The sequence below is a fragment of the Necator americanus genome, chromosome IV, assembly GCF_031761385.1.
Source record: "Necator americanus strain Aroian chromosome IV, whole genome shotgun sequence".
Lineage (NCBI taxonomy): Eukaryota > Metazoa > Nematoda > Chromadorea > Rhabditida > Ancylostomatidae > Necator > Necator americanus.
The window spans coordinates 36,696,698-36,715,696 of NC_087374.1; the positions used below are offsets into that span (position 1 = coordinate 36,696,698).

General features: G+C 37.9%; 3 protein-coding genes across 4 annotated transcripts; 2 read left to right on the forward strand and 1 right to left on the reverse strand.

The window, feature by feature from the left end:
- Positions 1 to 1,750: 1,750 nt before the first annotated feature.
- RB195_003832 (uncharacterized protein) lies at positions 1,751 to 4,806 on the forward strand (the record flags this gene model as incomplete). The annotated part of the gene is made up of 8 exons (XM_064201663.1): positions 1,751 to 1,867; positions 2,031 to 2,151; positions 2,907 to 3,037; positions 3,655 to 3,789; positions 3,880 to 3,950; positions 4,012 to 4,173; positions 4,420 to 4,528; positions 4,636 to 4,806. The coding sequence occupies 8 exons, from the start codon at positions 1,751 to 1,753 to the stop codon at positions 4,804 to 4,806; spliced, it is 1,017 nt and encodes a 338-aa protein (XP_064057544.1).
- A 4,192-nt stretch (positions 4,807 to 8,998) lies between these two features.
- On the forward strand, positions 8,999 to 14,222 carry RB195_003833 (uncharacterized protein; the record flags this gene model as incomplete). The annotated part of the gene is made up of 12 exons (XM_064201664.1): positions 8,999 to 9,118; positions 9,611 to 9,769; positions 10,130 to 10,261; positions 10,320 to 10,415; positions 10,472 to 10,585; positions 10,656 to 10,778; positions 11,162 to 11,323; positions 11,402 to 11,527; positions 11,664 to 11,729; positions 13,060 to 13,188; positions 13,685 to 13,783; positions 14,124 to 14,222. 12 exons carry the CDS (start codon positions 8,999 to 9,001, stop codon positions 14,220 to 14,222), a joined length of 1,425 nt encoding a protein of 474 aa, XP_064057545.1.
- Positions 14,223 to 14,652: 430 nt separating this feature from the next.
- On the reverse strand, positions 14,653 to 18,898 carry RB195_003834 (uncharacterized protein; the record flags this gene model as incomplete). 2 transcript variants are annotated; one of them, XM_064201665.1, is made up of 9 exons in its annotated part: positions 14,653 to 14,768; positions 15,334 to 15,428; positions 15,589 to 15,611; positions 16,074 to 16,177; positions 16,347 to 16,400; positions 16,465 to 16,635; positions 16,746 to 16,839; positions 17,026 to 17,231; positions 17,483 to 17,564. In XM_064201665.1, 9 exons carry the CDS (start codon positions 17,562 to 17,564, stop codon positions 14,653 to 14,655), a joined length of 945 nt encoding a protein of 314 aa, XP_064057546.1. The 2 variants fall into 2 exon arrangements, with proteins under 2 accessions (XP_064057546.1, XP_064057547.1); XM_064201666.1 differs by lacking the exons at positions 15,334 to 15,428; positions 15,589 to 15,611; positions 16,347 to 16,400; ... (2 more) ...; positions 17,026 to 17,231; positions 17,483 to 17,564 and adding an exon at positions 18,751 to 18,898 and having other exon boundaries at positions 14,757 to 14,768.
- Positions 18,899 to 18,999: the final 101 nt, after the last annotated feature.

An 18,999-nucleotide genomic window follows, 5' to 3' on the forward strand; every position in this document is an offset into this window, starting at 1 on the left:
CTACATATATATCAGTGGTCAAATTTTAAGAAGAAAATTTCTTCCACGTAAATTAAAAATTCCTGGTGGTAGTTTTTTGATGCGTCCTGTTGTTGTTTTAATTCTATTTCTAAATTATATCTAATTATTTTCTTATAAGACTTAAAATCACAAAAATTTACATTTATTGTTTCAGCATTGAGGAAGTCGAATGGAAATTTACTGTTCCGAACAATGTTCTCTGATGACGCACAGAAAGTTAAACCAGTTTCTGGTGAACGCACATGTTTTCTAGCAGATAAGGAGAGAACTTTGCGCCTGCCCAGTTATTCAAAGGGTCCAAGGGTCTTCAACGATTAAAAAAAAACTTGTAAATGTGAGGAACTATCAAAAGGATGAACAGTTGAAGTTTCTAATTTTTGTATTTACATTATGTTTCGTCTTCAAAAGAGTTTAACCAAGAGCAATAGCTTGGTGGTTTTTTTTCGTTACTTGTAAATGTAAAAGTAAATAAACCAAAACATTAATTCTTTCAAAGAAATGGGTTGAAGAATATTTTAGAGAACTTTTCAACATTTTAAATAATTCCTTCCTGACTATTCTTATTTAAATTATTTTGTGCTCTTTAGTTTATTTATTGATTTATTGAACGATATCATAATGTTACAATGTGTCGTTGGATGCTTCGTGGTCATTAGTTAAATGCCTTTAAATGTAAAATTTTTCTAAATTCTGGCCAGGCAGCTTTTTCCCACACGTACGTCGTTGCTAATGACCATCCAAAGTTTACATTGTCGGTGCAAAGTTTTTCTGTTACACAAAGACAGAGTTTAGCGGAGCGATCGTACGATTCTTTTGCTAGACTACGATCTGCTACGCTACGAAAAGTGAAACCCCACCCATACGACAGCATGGTGAGTTGAGTTATCGGAATGTGGCGAACTTTGCCCACTCCTCGATAACGCCACCTGTCAGTATATAAGAGAAAAACACCACGGACAAGATAAAGAACACCTATGAATTCTGGTTACGGTAGATATTCCGACGTGTCTTTCTTCGCTTCTTTTTATCGTTGATTCGCTGAAATTTTGAAATAATTACCTAATAACTTGTTTTGAACGCTCTTGTATCTGCAATCGCTTTAATCTAAACCTTTAGCGGTTGCATAAAGCGCTAAACAACGAATATCTCTTCTCTTCCGCTAGTACTGCCTTTCTCTTTGTCTTCTAATTGTAGCTGTCTTTAGTTTGCTATAGTTTTGCAGTTCTCCGGGACGGCTAGACCTTATGTTAGTCTTTCCCCACTCGCATGTGGGCGGATCGGATGGCGTGATCACGCCATACCGTCCACCTCACGAGAGGCCGGAACTCGAACAAAAATCACATGCTGACATCGCAGTTCAAATTACACTTACCTACTGTGAATCCACCTTCAGTGACCCGCTCATATCCTCTTTTTAGACCCTTCAATAAGAAATTTGACTACGTTTTCTCGTCTTTAATACTCTCTCAAAGCACAGCCAAAACGTTTCCAATAGTTTTTTTTTTCCGCCATCGCTCATCGCTAGTGCACTCCTTAATTTTCTCTGTAGTAATCTTGCTAGGTTGACCTCCCAAAAAGCATCCCTTCAGAAATTAATCACGACTCGAAAGCGACTTTTTGTTTCTGATTTGAATTCTTAATTTTTTTCCACAATTTCTTGCGCCTTTTCCATGGTTTTTGGATTGTGGTTGCGAGCAAATGCAAAATTTTCACTGTTCTTCAGGATTCAATGACGATCGCGACAAGAACAAATATGAAGAAGCCGGTGGTCGATGAAGTTATTGCCGAACAGTTTCTTGCAGCCGATTTGGAGGAAGTGCAGATGCTGCAGGAAGAAAGCAAAAAGGTGTGTTCGGAGGATCGTTTCTCTAGGATTTCAAGCTAATCTCGAATTTATACAACTTCGCAGAGACATATGGAATCATTTTTACTTTAAAACAAAATTTAGACAACTAAAAGAACCATTTGACATCCTGGTTTATGAAAAATACTAGATTTCTGCATTTCAGTACAACTACAAGACGATAGTCGTCTACCGTAATGTCCTTCTTTTCGCTGCACTCCACGTTGGCAGCCTGATTGGCCTCTATCAGGTCGTGTTTCAGGCAAAATGGCAAACTGTGGCTTGGAGTGAGTTTATTTATGAGGTCAACTGAAAACTCATTCACATAAAGCACCTGATTGTAGCATCACCAGTTGGTGGATAACAAAAATCCAAGCATTACGCTTGACTTTTCTTTCTTTAATATCAAAAAAATGAAAAAAAAACAGTGACGATTTAGGAACACCTCCACATTGTAGTTCGCTCCAGGAAGAGATAAATTTTCTTCATTCTGGATGTAACTAAATGCTTTTTTTGCGGTCCGGGCGGACTTTTTGGATTCCATTCTATTCTTCCTTTAATCATTGCGTAAATTTTCATGAACGCAATAAAAAGAAGCAAGTAAGAAAAAGAACAGTTTTTATAGCAGTGCTTTGCAGAGTAAAAAATCTTTTCTTTTTTAAAAGAAACAGTAAAAAAAAATAAGCGATTCTTTTTATTTACTTTGTTTTCGTTTTGAAGAATTTTGCACTTTTACGTTATTTAAAAAATGCATACACCCCTTTGCTACTGGGTGATGTTAGCTTAAGAATTACAGCTAAAAAATCAATGGAGGTTGAAAAACCTGAGAATAGCAGCATTTTTGCAGAAATAAAACGCCGACGGAACGAAATAACTAGTGCTCAGAGATCAATATAGAGCACAATTTATTTAAGAAGCATGCCATAAAATCTATTCATTCATTTTAAAGCATTTTTTATCACTACTATAGATCTTTACAAGTGAACAAGGAGAATATCCTTTTTAAAAAAAAAAGTTGAATTGCTTACCTTTCATGTTTCAGTGGTCTTCCTACACATATTCGGTGGTTTGGGGATTACAGCAGGCGCCCATCGCCTGTGGTCCCATAGATCCTACAAAGCAGCACTTCCAGTCAGAATCCTACTGATGATCATGAACAGTTCTGCGCTTCAGGTGAGAATAAACAACATTAAGGAGAATTTCTAGGATCTTTAGAATAAGATCTTGTAGTAGTGACGAAAAACGTGCAGAAGACCCAACTATGGGCTATGGGCGGTAGATTCAAAGAACAATTAGTTCAGTGACCTACTGTCAATTCTAGGAATACCTTCCTAGTTCTTTCGATTAAAACATCTGGTCAAACATCTGGAGCGAAAACATCGAAGCGAATACTTTCCTGAACGAATTCACCTCATATTTGTTGAACAAGCTTAATTAATTGATAAACTATCTGAATAATAGCTTGAATACCCGCAAATTTTTTTCCTGGAAATCCTAAAGCAAAGCAAAATGCGAAGCTTTCCTTCCAATCTTGTTTATTCGGAAATTTAGAAAAAAAAAACTCGGATGCAAATCTCTTATCATATTTACGTTTCGGAAGTGCATTTGTCGATGTCATACGGTATCACCTGTGGCGCGGCATGGCGTGATATCTTTCGAGTGCACATAGGTGTAAACCTGTCGCCACCGATCTCAGTTCCAGCGAAGCAGGAGATAATTGAACAGAGATCAATTTTGATCTCCCTGAACTTCCCGAACATTCCAGAACTCCACGAAACACCTCCTTCCAGAATGACATTATCGAATGGGCGCGTGACCACCGTTGTCATCACAAATGGACTGACACGCATGCCGATCCTCATAACACCACACGAGGATTTTTCTTCGCTCACATGGGATGGCTACTGGTTAAGAAACATCCACAGGTGAAAATTTTGGATGAAACCTAAAGATTTGTACTTTCAAAAGTACTTTTTGTTGAAAAAATCCCTTTTTGAGAACGAGTTCTCTTTCAGATCAAGGAACAAGGTGGTAAACTTGACCTCTCCGATCTATTCGCCGATCCTGTGTGCACGTTCCAGAGGAAGTACGTGTTTTTGACAACAAATGACTTTTTGACGTTGTCTATCTCATCTTTCCGTTTTCAGGTACTACCTACCATTGGTTCTGATCTTCTGCTTCTTGCTGCCCTCAGCTATTCCTGTGAAATTCTGGGGAGAATCGGCTTTCGTTGCTTTTTACACGGCTGGAATTCTACGCTATTGCCTACTTCTGCATGCAACGTGGTTGATCAACAGTGCAGCTCATAAGTATGTTTATAATTAAATTTTCACCGATTCCCAGTAGTTACTGAGTAAAATATTTCGTCCACGAGATCTTAGGAGTCACTTTTCCGTCAAAAAGCGATTTCTCTAGTTCCTGAGTGAATTCTCGTTAAGTTTCTCACTTAAAAAAATATATTTTCGGGTTTATTACGTTGGAATTCTTGCAAATAGTTTTCGAGAACAATCCATTTAATTTCTGAGGTATGTAGAACTATGAATCCTATCCTTTAGGTTTGGATTCAAGCCTTACGACAAGGCCATTTCACCAGTCGAGTCTGTCTGGACGACTGTGACTGCCATTGGAGAGGGTGGTCATAATTTCCATCACACCTTCCCTCAGGTTTTTCTTTCATCTCTTCTTGTTTTTTTCCTGAAGTTTTTAAAAGGTCCAAGCAATTGATAAAAGCTGCATTTAATTGCAGATCACTTATTCTGCCCACTTTTCAGGATTACCGCACGTCGGAGTACTCTCTGAAGTTGAACTGGACTCGACTGTTCATCGACACCTGCGCTGCCCTCGGTCTCGTTTACGATCGCAAGTCGTTTTCCGAAGAGATCATTCAACGACAGTGTGAGAAGCACGGAAATCCCGAACAACGTGGAAAAGCGATACTATGAGAGGTTGAGAGGGTCCCAACTTCATCAAATTACTAAGCATCTTTAGGTCATTCGGGTTGATTTCATGAATTGTATATCACTACGTCCTTAGATTTATCTCTTCTTTAGAAATAAAATATTCTCTTCGTCAGTTTATGGAGAACAGTTACGAATCCGACAAAAAGCGTAACGTTTGAAACAGAATGCTTTGAATTTGAATAATTTTTGTAGCTACAGAAGCGAAACAAACGGTTTGAGCTCACGCGTTTTCGCGTCAAAATTGAAAAAAATATTGTACAGTACTGAACGTTCGTGACGTCGTTAACAAATGTAAACAGTGTAAACAGTCACGTCTAATTCCACAGGAGACATGCACGGTCAAATTGTTTTGATTTGATTGAATCTGAGAGAAATACGAGCGCGTTATGATGATTGGATTGAGGAGAACGAAAAAACCATGCACTAAGACAGAAAAAACGATAACTGGAAAAACAAGTCGTTGCCAACGGTTGCTTGTAAAGAAGATAAAAATTATTAAATTATACAGAGTGAGTAAACATACACAAAATTTTGCTGTATCAACAATTATAATTGCGACTGCTTGTAGACTATTCCTCAATTTCAATGTATATAGTCCTACAAAGGTCAGTTGGCCGGAAAAGAGGTTACTTATTATTTTTTCAAAATTTAATTTCTTTGTAATTTCCATGAACCCCTTTGCAACAGCAGAGTGCGTCCTTATTTCCACTCGTTCACCTCGGTCTTAGACCAGATGAATTATTGATCAAATCGAATTGGTTGCTGTGCCTGATCTAGTGAAGATCATCCCGTATACTTCAAAATTTTACAATGTTAATTCCATTCGCGCATGAGTAAGGTAAGGACTTTCGGGAACTGATCCTGATCTGAGCAAAACTTCGTATAAAAGTACTACAGACGGGAATGTGCCATCCAGGGCTCTCTTTCGGTGACTGCTACCCTAGTTTTGCTAGCTAACCCTCAAAGTCAACATACCACGAATCTGACGTGGTGAGGGAATCCACAACAAGAGCTAGAGATGGAATTGTAGATTCCGGGATCACGAGTGATTCCGCTCTCCTCTCCCTAATCCTCCTGGAAAAAAAACCGCGTGGGAGCTGCTTAAGTTCCTACGAGAAACGTTAGAACGCTCCTCTTTGTATACATTCTGGTCCCCTCAGCAACCTATTTATAGGTTTCACTTGGATAGGGAGTCGAGGAGAACTCACTGGCTGGCGAAAGCTGCGCAAAGGTGGATGCGGGGTGTGCACAAGTGTTGAAATTGAAATTGTCTTGAAAAAAAGAGTTTCACGCCGTTTTTTTTAACTGCGATTAAGGAGGGATGAGCGCAACAACCCCTGCTCTCGCAATCTACGACCTCGTATAGAGTTTGTCCATCGGAAATCCATACCACGTCAGATTCGTGGAGTAATTCCTCTAAAGGCATCACCGATTGCAAAAACGGGTAGGATTCCACTTATTTCTTCCTAATCGCCGCAAAAAACGACCCGGAAGATGCGGCGCTATGGAACTTCTGGCGTCTCGCGGCGACGCGACGAGTGTTTTCTACGACGAGTTCCATTGGAGCGCGTTGTGCACGCGCCGCATCTTAGAGGCTGTTTTTTACGGCAATTTGGAGGAAATGAGCGCTATCTCACCCATTTCTGCAATTTATGACCCATATAATCATTAACCATCGGAAATCCATACCACTCCAGACTTGTGGGGTGATGCTTTTAAATGCGCTGAAGGATGAAGAAATTCCCGCAAAGAGACGATACGAGAACAGAAACTGGTTTGACCTACTGGAAATCAATTAAGTTAGTGCATGCTTTGGAATTTATCACCGGACATTGACACTACAATCGTTTTCAAATACTAGTGCTGAGAATTTTACGACAACTCTCCGGCAACGAGAAATCTGTCTGTTTGAGTTCCCGACAAGCTGCAGTCTATTTGAAAGAAGAATTTTTGAGGATGCGCCTGAGAAGGATAGATGCCTCCAGCGCTATAACAATGGCTGGTGATCTGGGTTGTCCCACGGATCCACTGCCGCTATTTTTTGAATTCACAACCGCCTAAGTTCTCGATCAAAAGAATCCAGAATCATCAATGGACAAAGATACTATTTTGATGACCACACTATTGCCAGATCAGATACCTTTTGTATAATAAAAAAACAAAATTGTCAGAAATATGTAAAGAAGCCCATATTTGAACACATTGAACACAAATGAGGAATACTTAACTACAAACAAAGACAAGTAAGAGAGTTCAATCTTTCAATAGTGAGGTAAAAAGTTGATCTCACAGGAATTGATTGAAAAAATATTCATTCATTTTCTATTTGTTCCGAAGAAACCGTGTGTGATCTTGAGAGGCGGTGCATTCGATCAATACTACGAAGTACTCGGGAGTAGAAATGTGTATAAGACAAAAAGAAAAATAAAAACAGAAGTGGATTTAAAAAATACCGGCGCCGAGAAAGCGTTATACAACGGGAAAATTTGAAAAAAAAGAGCAAAATGAACAAAATCCCCCGAAGAACAAGACCGGATGGTAGTGATGGCGAGCAAACTGATCACACTGTAAATATCATAGATCAGAATTAGATGTTCTACTTGATCTAAAATATAACAGGCTGTTCTGCTGACGTTGAGTAAATAGTAAAATTACAGAATCCAGTAACCAGTGTCCAGAGTTAGGCTTATACCGCTTGTCGTCGCCTATTTCTTAACTAAGTCCTTGTTCAACTTTATCATTCTCATTGCTTTACTATCCCGCTGACAGTGTAGATCTTTCGGATCTTTCAATTCCAATTCGGACCATAATTTTATTACGTTTAAAGGCAGCATACCACGAATCTGAGGTGGTACGGATTTCAGGTGGAGTATTCTTATAAGGGATAGCAGATTATGCAGAGGAGGGTGATTCCGTCTATTTCTTCCTAATTAAAAAAAAAGTAAAAAACGGCCCGGAAGATGCGTGGGTGCACAAGGCTGGCGCGCTCTAATCGAACTCCTTGTAGGAAATAGTGCACCGGAACGCTCGAAGCCGTATCTTCCGGGCCGTTTTTTTACGGCAATTAGGAAGAAATAGACGGAATCACTCTTCTCTCAGTAATCTAAGATCCCGTATACGAATACTCCATCGGAAATCCGTACCACTCCAGATTCGTGGGGTGATGCCTTTAACAGAAATAGAGAATGAAACTAGCGGATCCGAATCAGCTAAGCTTAGCTTCATCTTTCGCCAAGCTAACCACGCGTGGATTGCTATCAGAACCCCTTTCTTGAATGGACGGTATATCAACGAACGAAAAACTGGGTCCGCGAGAACTCAAAACCACAGCGCAGATCCGTATTTATAAGAAACTTTCACTTATATCTCCTTTCTTATTCCTTCAACTTTTCTTTGACTGAATTTTGATCCATGCAGACATCTATGGCACCGCTGCAACGAGATGGCGCTTGGAAGGCGTTATTAAGGATTTTCTTTGAATTTTCGGTCTTTTCTATGATTTTTCTCTCTCAAAATATGGGTTAAACTACAATTGTTGAGTATGAATAAGTTTTTCTCAGACGGAAGCCTATTTGGTGACAAGTTATTGATCCTTAAAACCCCCTCTTCTACAACCTTCGTCATTAAAGGATCGCAGAAAAGAAGTCTCAATTACAATATGAAAGATTATTAGAGAAAATATTTATAGACTTTAGAACCGTCCTCTATTAATGATACTTAATTTTTAGGCATATAAACAGTTATACTGGTGTATAGATCACAACATCACAATAATTTCGCTTTCTTCATAGCGCCGCATTTCTGGGTTTGTAGGTCGAACGACGATATCTCTCCAGCATTGCAACATTCACTTTTCCCAAAACTCAAGAGCGTGAAGTGAAATTTTGTCTCTATCTTGTTGTTGTTTTTCGATTTTTGATTCATTTCCCAAAGCATTCCTTTGAAAAAAAGGGAAAATTTCCTAGAGAAATCTTTTTCAAGAAAAGATTCCTTGCAGTTTATCCTTTCTCTCATATTTTAAATAAATTCTGATCACTATTTTCGCTTTCCAAATCCCAGTACTTTTTTTGCCGATTCTATAGATGCTCTGTATAATGATTAATGTAACAGTATTTTATTGTCACTAGCAGAAATATAACATTAATACAAATATTTTTTGATTAATTACTCCAGAATGCGCATTGTATGCATTGGAGCAGCACCGACAGGCTTGGGAGCTGCGTTTCGTCTGAACGAGCTGATCCAGGAAAAGAACGAAAACACCGAAGATGTCGAGATGATTATTTTTGAAAAGGTGAGCCTAATTCTAAGCTTCTACTTTTTTTGTTCTTCGATATTATTTCGAAGAGTTATTAAAAATTAGAGTGAAATGCATATCTTTCAACTTCGACGCTTTAAAAGCAGCTTAGAGGCGTTTCGTGGACACCAATCGATATTGCATAATGTGCATTTAGATTTGGCGATTGATTAATTCTTATCATAAACTATAAAAAGAATTAGATGTTGACTGGGGTCTGGGAAGGTATCGCGGTTACGTTTTGGAAAAACTTATGCTATTTATGCTTTAATGATAAGAAAGAAATTTTGTTAGAAAAAATGAGGAAAAGTGAAACTCCTGCGGCTAAGGGGCGATATATTAACCATACTTCCTGAAGCCCATCCCTATTATCCTATTTTTATCGTCCTTCATAATTATGAGACACTTTTCTAGTAACAAGGTATAATTCTGTGGAAGACTGCAATGGATTTTTTCTTCTTTGAATTTTCTACTCTTTTCGTACTTAAGGAAGCCTACGCAGGCGGACTTTCCTGCACCGTGAAGGACGACAAAGGTTTCCTCTGGGATATGGGAGGTCATATCACTTTCAACCATAATTTTCCATACTATGAAAAGGCCGTCAAATGGGCAGTGAATGAGTGGAACAGCCTTCAGCGGAACTGCATGGTAAACTTTTAAAAGCTCCAATTTATCTACCTTAAGAAATTACAAAAATCTTGTTTAAAAAGTTCTATTTTAAAGGTGGGAACACCACCATAAGCTCTCCAGTAATTATATGATTATGGTGTCAGGATTTGCAAAACTAATCTAGTTCTTTTTTTTATCTGGAAAAAGTTCTGCTGGAGCAGAGCTTCATATTTCGAGATGAGAAGGATTTTCTTCTTTGTCAACTGTCACATGTAAGAAACAAATTCTACTAAATTTGGCTATAAATAGTTTACAAAAATGTTCAATATGATTAGTGCAGAATTAAAAAAAAATTTGTATTTGAAAAAGAAACATCTTACGTATAAAAAAGTGGTTCAGGTGGACATGAACTACCTCTACGACACTCCTGGGATCCATCTAGTCCCTTATCCGGCCCAATTTGCTGTGCCTTTGTTTCCCGAACAAATAAAGCAGGAATGTCTTAAGGACCTCAAGGAACGCTATGAGAAGGTAAAGAGGATCCAGACCGTATACATTCGATCAGGGTAAACGGCAAGTACATGTTAAGGAACCTGAAGGGATCCCAGAGAACTTCGACGATTGGGTACTGAAACATTTCGGACCAACTATCCTAGACATATTCTTCAAACCCTACACAAAGAAGGTAACTCCAGAGTTATTCGTATGGACCACCTGAAATGACTGTGTTCTCCTTCTTAGGTGTGGACAGTTGATCCTGGAAAGATGTCACCGAACTGGGTTGGAACACGAGTTGCCAAACTGCCACAGGAAAAACTTGAAGAGCTTTGTTCAATGAACAAGGAGGAGTTAGCCGTATGTTTATTCACACAATATTCAAATTACAGTAAGTTGAAAACCTCAGGATACAGAGCGGTTGTTTCAGAATGCGGATTTCGGCTGGGGACCGAACTCATACTTCACATTCCCTAAATATGGAGGTACTGGGAATGTATGGAATTCTATGGCTAAGAAGCTGCCGGCAAATTGGTTTAAATTTAACACAGAGGTAAATTACAGGTGTTCGATGTAGATTTGCAAAAAAAAAAACAGGAAAAGAAAAAATATTAGCTCAAGAGAGCTGCTAGGAAACTTCACGTTCCTTCATGGCATTAAATCCAAGACTTCTCTGACGTCCCAGATCGGAAATCCACAAGAAATCTTAGAGTGGCTTTTTCTTTCTCAAAATATAGTACCCGTAGAGATTTTGTTGATCTCATCAGGATTATTCAACGCCACATTTTGACCATTATTATTCTAAATTAGGGAACTTTATTTTAAGAAATTTTCTCCTACTCCTATAGTTGTTTACGTGCGTCATCGTATTTACATATACATAAACAACAACGATTCTGTTGGCGGACTGTCTCCACATACCTGAATTATTTTCAGGTTGTGAGTTTAGACCCTGCCGCAAAACGCTTGCGTTACGTAAGCCGTGAATCGAATGAGGTGAAGGAACTCGACTATGATATTCTGTTGAATGCGGCTCCAATCGATATTCTCGTTAGAGAGACTAAAATTTGCCCGGAAATCAATGTAGATCACAATAAGGTAGGTGACTAGGATCCTACTTTTCCCGTTCTTCAAATCCAGCACTCTAGTGAAAAAAATAAGTTACTTTTTTTTAAGGTGTTTATTGTTGGTGTAGGCCTTGAGAAACCAATGACAGAATTCATGGAAAAATTCACATGGCTTTATTTCCCCGATCCTAACGTCCCATTTTTCCGAGTTACGATTCTCAGCAGATATGGAGAGGTGAGTCGTCGTTAATCACTAGTAATTACAGTCTTTTTATCTTACAGTGTCATCCCAATTTGTTCTCTTCTGTTTGACCTGTGTTTTTAATCGTACGTTGATTGATGAGTGGGATGATGAACGCGGATAATTGCAGGTGACACCGGATGGTAACAAGTATTGGTCGGTTATGTGTGAATGCGCACGACCGATTGATGATCCGGTGAGTTCAGAGGAGGATGAGGCATAGTACAGTAGGTAGAAAAACAAAACAAAACAAGCAAACGTCATTTAAGTATCGTAACAGAGCAGAAGTTAGGTTGAAAGTACCGCCGAGTTGGTAAGTATTGATGATTTTTTACGCATCTCGTAAGGTAGAGAGCACTGGGATTGTAGGCCCTCTCATTTCTCAAAAAACTCCACTCAAAGGAAAATTTCCTTCAAAATGTGAAAAGTTCAACACACTTATTGAGCGTCAGAAATCTACTCCTTTAATCGAATAGAGAAAGGAGAAGTAAATGAAAAAATAAATACAGATAGTAAATATATATACATAAATATAGTAAATATAAATAGTAAAATAAAATGTAAAAAAAATAAATCAATCTATAAAAATAATCCAGAAATCCATCCACAAGTGTAGGAGATCCATAAAGTTTCATAAAAGTGGAGATTTTTTTAAACTTAATTTGCACTTCTCATACCTTAGTGATCTCAATGTGATTAACTTCAAGCGCTAGAACTATGAGCAATCGACTTTCCTCAATTTTCCAAGGAAGATTTGGAAATCTTGACTTGAAAAAAGATGACAGAGGTGAAAAATGAAATTATTTTCAGCATCTGTTTTGAGTTATGTCACTGAGAAAAAAAGAATAACTCAATGTCTTCCTGTTTAGGGTTTCATTAACAATAAAATCAGTATTGTAGACCAGTAGAAAAGGAACTAGGAGATCTCGTTGTCTGACTATAAAATAGAGGCTATTTTTTACGAAGAAATCTTTGGATTATGTAGTTGTCCAGTTGAGGAAATTGTCCATTGATCAATGCAAAGATAGTTTAAAGGTTGCAGTGATAAGAAAAATTAAGAAAAACGTAGAGACGTTTTGGTTTGCTGAGCCGAGGAGTCCGTTAGATGTGTGTTTGATGTTTGTATCCGGAATGATTGCTGGTCAGGCCATTCAACGATTAGAGGTGGTCAAAATTGCATGGTCCTTCGAAGATGTAACGTTCTCTGAAAATTCCGCTTCGGAGAAAAAACGAAATTTTACACTTGTTAGTTGGCTCTATGGCTTTCTCTCTAGATTTTTTAAAGCGAAAAACAAATAAGTTATAAAAATGGATATATATATATATACATATGATAAAACATACAAAAACATATCATATCAAATAGATTTATCATAAAATCGAAAGTGGTGCAACATCTTTCTAGAAATGAGAATTTAGTTCGACAAAAAATTTTCTCCTTTATGCAGGATTATCGTTTAAAAAAAGAATTATTACATACGGTACTTGCTGAGGTATCCCGTGGTGAAAATAAAATATTTTTCTAGGTAACCGAGGAAGAAATCGTAAAGAAAGCCATCGACGGACTTGTAATCAAGAGCATGATTCAACGCGATAAGATTGTCTCCGTATATTCCACCACTTTGGATTACGGTTATCCAATTCCAACGCCTGCTGTAAGTTATTCAAATACACCTAAATGAAGAATCCTGCAAGTTCTAAGACGACAGTTTTTTAAAGGAACCGTATCACGGTAGCATCTCCTCACGATTAAGTGGGATCAGGAGTAATTCACGAGTATAAAGCGATAGTTCGCTCCATTCTCTCTAGTAATCCAGAAAATCCATGCATGTGAAGCACCCTACGGCATCCTCTTCTTTGGAGCATCTTTTGCTGCTTATTTGAGTTATATTAATTGGCTCCAGATGACGATGAAGCTATCCCTGTTCTATCGCTTAACAGTTTCTGTTGGTGAGGCAGAATCACTTTCTTCCGGATTATTAGGGGGAATTGAGCGTAATCATGAACATAATCGTGGTCGTACCACCATCCCAATCTATTTGTAGACAAATCCCAACATTGCCATTTTTTTCATACTTTGCTTCTATTTCAATTTCTGGAGAATAAAAATATCAGCAGAACAATGGAATATCCTCTAAGAGCGTTTTTCAGCGAGATCCTGAACTAGCGCGAGCTCATCGTGAGCTGGAGAAGCACTCAATCTATTCGAGGGGACGTTTCGGTGGCTGGAAGTACGAGGTTTCGAACCAAGTGAGTCATAGTTGGGGTTACGGAAAATTTTTGCCACGCTTACGTAAGTGTATACGTAAGATGTTACTCGTATGTTGCTAGAAAGGTGTCTGCGGTCCTCCTTCGATTCATCCAACCGCTCACCCACCTTTTGATTCTTTTTCCTTGTTTTTTTCTTCACAACTTTAGAATCCATCATTAGAAATCAGAAGTAATCCAAAATGTCGTTAAACGTAAATCCTGGGGAATTTCTTTAAGCACCAGAGCAGACTATTACAATGCATCAAATTTCCGGGTAGAAACCGCTGTTGAAATGACAGTACACGTGGTTTTTTCCCCAAAAATCATACATAACTTTAAGGACCACTGCTTCATCCAAGGAAAAGAATTTATCGATCGTGTCGTATTAAATGAACCAGAAAAACTGTACAAGACAGGCCTAGCAGAAAGACAGGGTTAAACTGCTCACAGCTATCCTACTCATCTATTGGATCACATGTAACTGAACTGGTCTTTATTATTTTTTTATTTATTCATAAAGTGCAATTGATTGTTCTGTATTTTTTTTTGAATAAATGAATCTGTAAAGCTCACATCCGTTCACTAGACGTACTGAAAGCAAGTATTTACAACAAATACTTTTTATTTAACGCCATGTTGCACAAACGGTCAGAAATAGCAAGAAGAGAAAAAAGCAGCAGAAGACAGAAAAAGCATGGGCACAGTAAGTTAACGTAAATATTACAACCTTGAGATTATGGAACTACTAAAGTGTATGAGTCAAATAGTAACGCCAGATCTCATAACACAATGGAAAAATAAATATCAAACATAGTCATGATTACTGTACACTATCGTCTGAATCACTTATCGAGGATTTCATTGTGGATCTACTCGTTTTCTACTGCAGTATCGGCTTGGCCGGCTCGACTGTTGCCCTTGTTTTTGTTCATCACCCGCGGTTTATGGCTGCTGCCAGCACGGGAGACTCGTTTCACTCGAACGGCTAAAATGATGACATATGATGGAGAAATTGTGGAACCAGAAATGACATAAACACAGGATGGATGTGTGTGATGCAAAAAAGGTGAGTCATCCGGAGCAAAACATTTCGGAAAACTTCATAAAACTCTGAAATCTTGGTTTCTCTCACCAAAGTACTCATAAACTTATTCTTACGTACCATAAAATGTGTACAAAGACAGAGGCCCTGCCCACTCATTCTCTAAATTCTTCGAAAAAAAAATTTCGACCCCCCAAAATGCCAACTCTGATAATTGAGTGTCCAGAAAGGATAAGGAAGTCAAAAAAGTCCATGCATGGTTGTATAGGCTGTCAAAAATTTGTTATTATTCATTCAAATGAAGAACATTTTTATTTGGAGACAATTAACCCAAATAATTTCAGCTTGGCTGTGCTCAACAAATAAACAAACAAACAAATTGTTTTTTCCTGCAATTTATCTCATTTTAAACAAATATAGCTGGCCAGGGGCACAGATCAAAATTTCTGTATCTAATTCTATCGATAGATTTTTCAATAATCCTCAAATTTTCTGGTTTTTAACTCACTTGATAGAGTGCCAATACACAGAGGCTTATTGAAATTTTTACTAATGTGGAGCTTTTTGAGAGTTCCTTGTAGTAATGCGGACATTCGAAACTTTCTGAAAAATAGAAGTCCTTAATTTTTAAATGTTCCGTTAATCCCTGGACGTTTTTTCTTCTCCAAATGTGGTACCCATGCTATTTTTTAAGTTTTATTGATGACGTTATAATACGTAAAAGGTGTCATTGCACTTCACCTTCTAATTTTTCTCTTTTCACCTTTTAATATCAAAATCAGTGGGCTAAAGAAGATAAAATAGTCGAATTTTGAAAGAATCGACATCAGATGGGAAGGAAGCGGTGTACTGTGCTGACTAAGGGAGTTTGAAGAATCAGATGATCATTTGAATCCGAAATTTCTGAATAAATCCACACATTACCACAAAAATTTAGTGAGCAAGGAAGAGAGACTCAAAAATGCCACAATTTGCAGTTATTAAGGCACAAAGTTGGTGTCCTTTCGAACTACAAGTAGAATTTCATCAGGAAAAATTGGGGTCAAATTGGCAGAGTAAAAATAATTTTTTCACTATCATAGACGTTTTTGTCCGTATGGTTAGTGCCTCTCTTTTCCAACTTTTTCATGGAAAATCTCATCACCTTTGGATTTATTTCCCCCCGTAGGTGCAGTTTCAGCTACGGTGGTGCTAAGCACAACTAAGCTATTGCGTCGGCTAGTCTATACCAATCATAATTGTACCTACTGAATCTACTTGTTCTACGTCATCGGATGCAAACGTCGGCTCATCCAGTTCCTCTGTTTCTCCGGGAACTGCATCTTCCGTATTGCGTTTATTTATAATGTGCTCTGAATTAAAATAGATAATCTGACGTGTAATCCAAGCTCACACACAGTAATCAAATCCGAGAAAATTTTATTTGAATTTCATTCAAAAAACACGCGACGGAAGTTTGGATCGCTTTGTAAGTGAGAAGAGGATGATTACGATTTTGAGTGAGAGTTTAATGTGACACACCATGTCCGCCTGGTGCACGATGACCGGACGATCTCTTGAACGGGTGATGAGGTTCTGAAGTGGAGGCGTTTTCAGAGACAGAATTTTCGGATGATTGGATCAGAGTCGGAATTTTCACCTTCGCTGCTGCTACTTCGTTTGTTTATACTGTGCTGTTCATGTGTGTCGCGACGTCTTCTTTCGATATGTGGATGGAATTCATGATGTTCGAGACCTTCCGACTTATCCTCGTCGCTCTCACGAGACCGGCGATACCTCAGCCGTTCATTCTCATACAACTCATCGCTATCTGTGTAAGTCTTTCTTTAAACTGCATTTATTGAGCTTTTATAAAAATTTGTGATTTCTGTAGTCAAAAAAAAAATTCTGAGAAAGCTACTCGAAGCATCTATCACTTACATCTTATGCTCCTTTTCCCAATTTTCTGATCTTCATGTGCATGATCTTTCAAGGACATCTTTTTGTGCGTTTTCGTTTCTTCATCGACATGTTCCTGTAAAATTTTAATGGATTATTCTATGGGAAATTTTACTGAGCAATTTACTAAGTTTCCAGAGAGTGAGTTAACCATTCTCTTCGAATGGTCACCGCCAATGTGTGCTTCTCACACACAAAAATTTTGAGGTCCGAAATCCATATAATTTATTCTTCGTTCCTGAATTTCTTTACTACTTATTACCTCTTTGTCATCATCTCCTTCAGTGTGTTTCTCTTCACATTTCTCATCCTCATTCACCTCCTCAAGTTGAAAATCCTCCGGTGTTTCCTCATCTACAGAATCAGTGTCTGTTTCCGCATCGTGATTGGTGTGGTGGTGTTCATGGTTCTCGGATGGATCCTCTTCTCCACTCTTTTCAGATAAATGGTTATCTGTGTCGTGGTCACCTGAAGTTGGAATCATCCCCACTTCTTTTTTTTTACAATTTCCTCCTTCTCTTTCTGTTTTTTAGAAAAAAAAAGAAGAAAAAGAGAAGTCTTTATAAGATTAAACCAAAATAGGGTTGGGCATTCGAGAAATCTGAAACCAATATTCTTTAGCTCTATGGTATTCCCACTAAATCCAAAGCTAATTTTATTTGAAGAGTGGTTCTTAAAAATAATGAATATGAAAACTTTATATAATTTAAATGTCGTACCACCGTGTTCGCCGTCGATGGGGAGAGAGCGAACATATAGAAGAGTTGTTGTGAGAGATACCAAAATCAGCAACAATTTCATCAATCCTGGAACAACGAGTACTAGTAAAGAAAATCCATGACACAATCAATTCATTTTATTTGCGACCTTCTACTATTTTCCTTCCTTCCTTTTCTTGAATTTCTTTTCCTGGATTGAACACAATTTGATTACTTAATATACTATCAGAAGAGGGTTCATTAGTAGGAAAAAATAGTTCCGAAAGTGACGGTGTGATTATCTTTCGATTTTTTTTTGTTTTAACAAAACACAGTCCAGAAGTTAAAAAAAAAGAATCGGAAGGAAATTATGAAAAGATAAAATAGGACCTCTGTAGATGTTCTTTTACAGGTTTTATTTTCCCTTAAAGATAAAGAAGAGAATGTTGAACGAGAGAAAATTCTGCACTACTCGAAATTCACAATAAACTGCTTTATAGTAGCTAATATTAGAGGAAAAAAGAAAATTAAAATGAGAATAATGATTAGTTATAATGAATAACATGAAAACTCAAGAGATCGAGAATTGAGTGACTAGTTTTCTGCAGAGGAAAAAAAATGTTAATGAATACCTCTTATTTACGAAAATGCAGGATACTCAAATCCTGAAGTCCTGTCGCAATAGTCGACAAAATTCACATTTTTAGCGGGTCCTATTTCAACAAGGACCATAGGTTCATCTAGCACAGTTCTAGATATGTTCAAGACAGGGTAGGCGCTCCCGAATCCAAAATCAACAAAAGACACTAACCACTTCATCAGGAATACTGTATCACAATATTCAAGGAATTTGTACTCGCAAAATTCGTTTTTCTGGAAGCAGTTACGTGGATGTATCAAATCCAGCTTTTGAAACAGCGTTTTAAAGGGAAGTCGAAAATGGCGCCCATCGAATTTCTGTTAAGTTTGACAGACGGAGGAAAAATTAAATGAGCTTCCAGGATGTGTTTCTCAATAACTTTCATGATTTCTTTTCGAATACCATACCCAAGCTGTGGAAACTGACTTAGCCTTAATGTTAGTTGAGTTTATTTATAATATACGTCAACGAAAGTGCACTATAGCTAGCTCAGCCTTTAAAAATGACTGGATAAAGTTATAGGATTAGCGATCGAAGCGGTTCATTGTCAACGACAACGATTTCAGCACGGCCATGCCTCACTAACTCCGTATTTATACACAGTTATGTAATCGTTGCTGTGGAGGTTACCGGTACGGTCGAAAATTACCCGTCAACTTTGCCGAAAATCGCTGTTGTTTCCACGAGAATGTTCGATGAACTTTATGCCAATCAAAAACGGCTCCATCTGAATCCTGTGACTGTTGGGATCCCGCCGCATAATCGCAAACATTGTTCAAAGGGATTCCGGTATACATTATGGAAAAGAAGGAAAGACATTGGCATGATTTATTTACTCTCCGTTAATCGCAATATACAACAATTTTCAGAAAATTGAACATTCTATAACAAAAACCGT